We start from the raw sequence: 4,982 nt of genomic DNA on the forward strand, positions 1-4,982 counted from the left end.
TGTTGTGCCTGTAAAAAGTGGATTTGTTTACTTCTCTATCCTGTGGGACTATTGCAATAAATAACAGAACCTCTCACTCATTTCTTGCAACCTACTCAAGAAGTGTGTGATGTTGTGAATGAACCCTAAATCGCAAAATTGTTACTTTCTTTGAATTTTTCCAGGCTGGCTGGCCAATGTTGTAGGGTTGTAATGATATTGTGCAGGTCTTTCATATATTGGAATTCAAGGCTAGGCTAGTTTATCTGGACTGGATTTGCTCATTTTGTTGCTGATCTAATATATTTTTCTTGAATGCACCACCTTTAATTGATGTATGCCTGCCTCTTTTTCAGCTGAATTTTATTTATTCTTCTTTCTAATTTGAGATGTCTCAAAATGCATGTCTTACTTGAAATTATAAAATTTTATGCATAAAATCTAACAATCATAATACCCAGATTAAGGCGAGGAGAATTGAATTCCTAACCTTCTTTCTAATAAACAGAGTTAATGTTATTGAAACCTCAAAAACCATCATCAATTAGATTTTCATTAAAATCTAGTTAAGTAGTAGCATAGAAGCAGAGTCTGCAATAAAGCATATCAGTTAGTTCCATGGCATTTTTCAGCTAAATCAGACCTTGTGCTATTGTCTGAAACAACTTTATTTAGTAGATAGAGAGAAGGATTTTTTGCTAAAGGCTATCAACGTATGCAGACATAATTATATCTATGCTAGCCAACTTCAGTCTTTTTAACTAACTGGGGATGAATTTGAATTACTGCTGCAATATATAATTCAAAAGAATATGCAAGTGATTAATACACGACACCAAAATTCTGATAAATTGATATGTCGGGTATTTACAGCACACCAAGCAAAACCAGTGCTTTCTCCATCACAACCAGACTTTATTCATGTATAACTCAAAGTTTTCTCCATTGGATGATCATCTCTCCTTAGCAATTCATTGCAGAGAACAATCTCTAAAAAACCATACGTCAACTAACTTTCTCATTATTATTTCCGGTCTCATAACATAAAAAAGAACAGATAACCCCATAAGAACTAAGAGAGAGAAATAAAAAAAGAAAAAGAATAGAATTTATTCACGTTTTCCCTTCTCCAAGACTAGCATACCCTACTCGACTGAGAATTCAAACAACATACTGTGTTGATACTTCTCACCGGGCTTAACAATCACAGATGGGAAGTTCGGCTGATTAACGGCATTTGGAAATCCCTGCGTCTCCAAACAGAGCCCCGACTGCTTCCCATACACAGCCCCTCCTTTACCCACAACTCCATTCACATAGTTAGCCGTGTAAAACTGCATACCGGGAGCATTGGTCCATAAATTTAGGACCCTTGAGCTTGATGGGTCCTTCACTTTTGCAGCATGTTTCAAGCCCATTTTTTCATCCTCACAGTCCAGCACAAAATTGTGGTCATAACCTAAACCAACCTCATGAATCGAACTCCCGATTTTCTTCTCAGCTGTGAAATCAAAAGGAGTACCTTTAACTGGCATGATTTCACCCGTTGGAACGGTGTTCTGATCCACGGGAGTGATATGCTTTGCCCATATCTGAATTGAATGGTCGAGTATGTTCCCAGAGTTGTGACCTGCTAAATTCCAGTAAGTGTGTTGAGCTAAATTGATAGGAGTGGGCTTATTTTCAGGTACAGCCTCCATGTCAAGCCTCATTGTCGTGCTTGAAGTAAGGGTGTAAGTTACAGTTATAGAAACATCTCCTGGGTAACCTGTTTTTGGGAGCAACAGAAGAGTTAATTTTGGATGTGTGTGTGTGTGTGTGTGTGTGTGAGAGAGAGAGAGGTACCTTCCTCCCCGTCATGACTGTGATATTTAAAAGCAATGGATGGATTTTCACCCTGTTTGTGTTCAACAACGTCCCAAACCACCTTATCGAAACCCTTGAATCCACCTAAAAAAGAAGAAAGTTCAGAAGAGTCCATAGCACAATGGATTAAAGTAGTAAATTTTCAGTTTCTTGATATTCTTTTCCAAAAACAAATAATTTGTTTCAACAGAAAAAAAGACATATTATAAATATTGAATTTATGGAGCAGGTAATTTCTATCAATAGAGTATGACCAAAGCAAAAAGTAAATCAACAACAAACAGGATGTTTCTTTGCTAAATGAAACAGAAGTATATATCTGGTCAAGTGGAAGAAATTCCAGAAATGTGATTTTTCTACAAGGAAAGCAGGATTTTGATAAGAATATTACCCATTTCTGGGAAGGCAAAATAAACCTTAATGATGATGCATTTTGAAAGTAATATTCTTGTGGCAAGCATACCATGTATATATATGAGTAATGCTATGGTACACACCCTCGTGCATATATATATACACATTTACCTTCACATGCATATAATTATTTTCTCTTCCTTGCAGGCAAAATTATGCTTAGAAATGCTTTTACATGAAAGAGAGAGCATCAACATTCTTTCCAAAATAATAGTTCATGAGCAACATGAACTAGTCATACTAATACCTAATTTTGCTAACCATAAAGTCAGATAATAGTTCATACAAAATCAGAAGCAAAATTGTGAAGAAAAAAAAAATTATGCATCAAAACAAAACAATTGGATAAGGAGAAGATAATTTTTATAACAAATGGTGCCACCAGTCATGCACAGAGTGAGAATAAAGCCGAAGGGGGGCAAGATGTGGTAGATGCCTCCCCTGAAAAGTACAACAACAGTTATCCAAATCAACAAATATGACATTTTAAGGTGTAACCGATTGAACTTGTTAGTTATATAAAACCTTCTTTCATGGGTTGTGACCAGTGACAATTAGTCCATTAGACCATGCAAACACTGTTGGCACAGACAGCTATCAACATACAGTACCATATTAATAATATCAATTAGAGGCACGTACAAAAAAAAAAATTAAAAAAAAGTTATAGATTAGAGGCCAGACACAGTTGGCCTCGAAGAACATCTTTTAAAAATATAATAAACTGCTCTCAAACTTGTGGATTTTTCACTTAAGGTTAGCAAAAGAAAGCTTCACATGAAATTATTTTAAAATTTGGAAGACATGAGACCCCAGTGCTTACAGTTGCAGCTACTTAAAACATTAATAGCAGAACATCTGGGCTCTGGAAGACAAAGCCCATTCAAAACGACGATTTAACACCACTTTACACTCTGTTTGGTTCTTGAATTAGTCAAGGGAAAATAAAAGGAATCAAAAATGAAACTTGACAATCTAGACACCTTGCTTTTGGTTGGTTGGTTGGTTGGTTGGTTGATTGTTTGGGAAATGTAAAGAAAATGAAGAAGCATCTCTCAAGAAATCCACTATTTTGTCTGGTTACCCATAGAAAAATCACAATAGGCATGTGTCATTTCATTTCTCTATTCTTTCCCTTTCCCTCAATGAATCCGAGATGTAAACATAGACTAATGTTAGGCTAATTGTATTTGTGTAAAAATCAGTATTCACTATTCATTAGTTAAGAAGTATACACTGCCCCCAGTAGACAAAAATATTCAAATTTCTGTCTAAATCATTGCTCGTGTGGATTATTCGCTGGACTTTCAATCACAGTCAAATGGACTTAGAGCAAATAAATTCATGATGGTAAGAAGAATCAATTTCAGCCACTTTTGATTGCAATCATGAAATCTCAAATACATTTAAAGTGACACCAGAAGTCAAATTAGTTGAATATCAATGAATTTTTATTCATTAATTTTTTCCCCCATATTCCAGAGCCCAAATCAGATTGGAAGGAAAATGTTTATTAGATAGGATTCAGCAGAAAATAGAGTAAAGAGAAAATACCATGGAGACTATTTGGGGGCTTGTTGATGGGCAAGGAGTAATCAACCCCATTGAGTGTAAATTTGCCATCTTTGATCCTGTTCGCGACTCGACCAACAATGCATCCAAAGAAAGGTGAAGAACCTTTCTGATCAAACATAGATCAATCAAATCCACCAAAATCACCATTTTATTTTATTTTTATTTTTAAAAAAATAACAGTAAAAAAATATCCAAGAAATTATGAAATAGTTTTATTTTCTCTTCTTGATTGCAAAAATCAACAAACCCAGAAGTGAAAAGACAAGCTGACCAGATATGGATCGAGAGAGTCGAATCCGAGAACAACATCAGCCAGTTCACCTTCAAAAAAATTCAGAGAATCGAAACATGAAAGGGTTTCAATCAAAGGTTGAGAAAATAGATTGAGGACATAATAAGAAGGATAAAAAAAGGTACCATCTTTGCCGGGTACGGATAAGGAAGTGATGGTGCAGCCATAGTTGGAGACCTTTACAATCATTTTCCCATTGTTGAGTTCGAAGAGCTCTGGTTTCTTCACAGACTCTGCCATGTAATTCAGATTTTGTATAAAGAGATATGGATGATCAAGTGATTTAATGAGAGAGAGGAATCGGATTCTGATGGGTGGGTAGTTATAAAGATTACACTATGTTTGGGAACTCAGGAGAGAAATGAAATGAAATGGTCACTTGAGTTACAAGAGAGAAGAAGAGAAAAGATATAATTGTGTTTTTTTTTTTTTTTTTTTTTGGATAAGGAAAAAATCTATCCTATATATTTATCTATATTTATACGATATATATAATAAAATGTGGTCAGTTTGTTTGGTTGTGTTTTTTCAAAAACACTTTTTAAAAAATTTTACTTTGTTATTTTTCTTATTTTTTTATTTTTATTAAATTTTTTTAATATTTTAAGTAAATTTTTTTACTTTTTAGGTAAATTTTTTTACATCTAAAAAAATTTTTTAAATTTTTTTACTTTAAAAACACTTTTTTGTTTTAAGTAAATTTTTTTAATATTTTAAGTAAATTTTTTTAATAAAATATTTTTTCCCAAATTTTTTACTTTTTAGATACATCTAAGTAAAGTTCATCTAAAAAGGTAAAAAAAATTTAAAATTTTAAAAATATTCACTAAAAACAAAAAAAACACGAAAACCAAAA

At 33.5% G+C, this 4,982-nt stretch overlaps 1 protein-coding gene across 1 annotated transcript; it reads right to left on the reverse strand.

Moving 5' to 3' along the window:
- Positions 1-873: 873 nt before the first annotated feature.
- LOC114263507 (Galactose mutarotase-like superfamily protein) lies at positions 874-4,588 on the reverse strand. Its single transcript, XM_028204062.2, has 5 exons — positions 4,252-4,588; positions 4,106-4,155; positions 3,814-3,940; positions 1,825-1,929; positions 874-1,747 (listed from the first exon to the last, which is right to left on the reverse strand). The coding sequence occupies exons 1-5, from the start codon at positions 4,364-4,366 to the stop codon at positions 1,125-1,127; spliced, it is 1,020 nt and encodes a 339-aa protein (XP_028059863.2). The 5' UTR covers positions 4,367-4,588; the 3' UTR covers positions 874-1,124.
- Between the last annotated feature and the right edge of the window lie 394 nt (positions 4,589-4,982).

This window comes from Camellia sinensis, chromosome 4 (genome assembly GCF_055761805.1).
Source record: "Camellia sinensis isolate YWXY chromosome 4, ASM5576180v1, whole genome shotgun sequence".
NCBI lineage: Eukaryota > Viridiplantae > Streptophyta > Magnoliopsida > Ericales > Theaceae > Camellia > Camellia sinensis.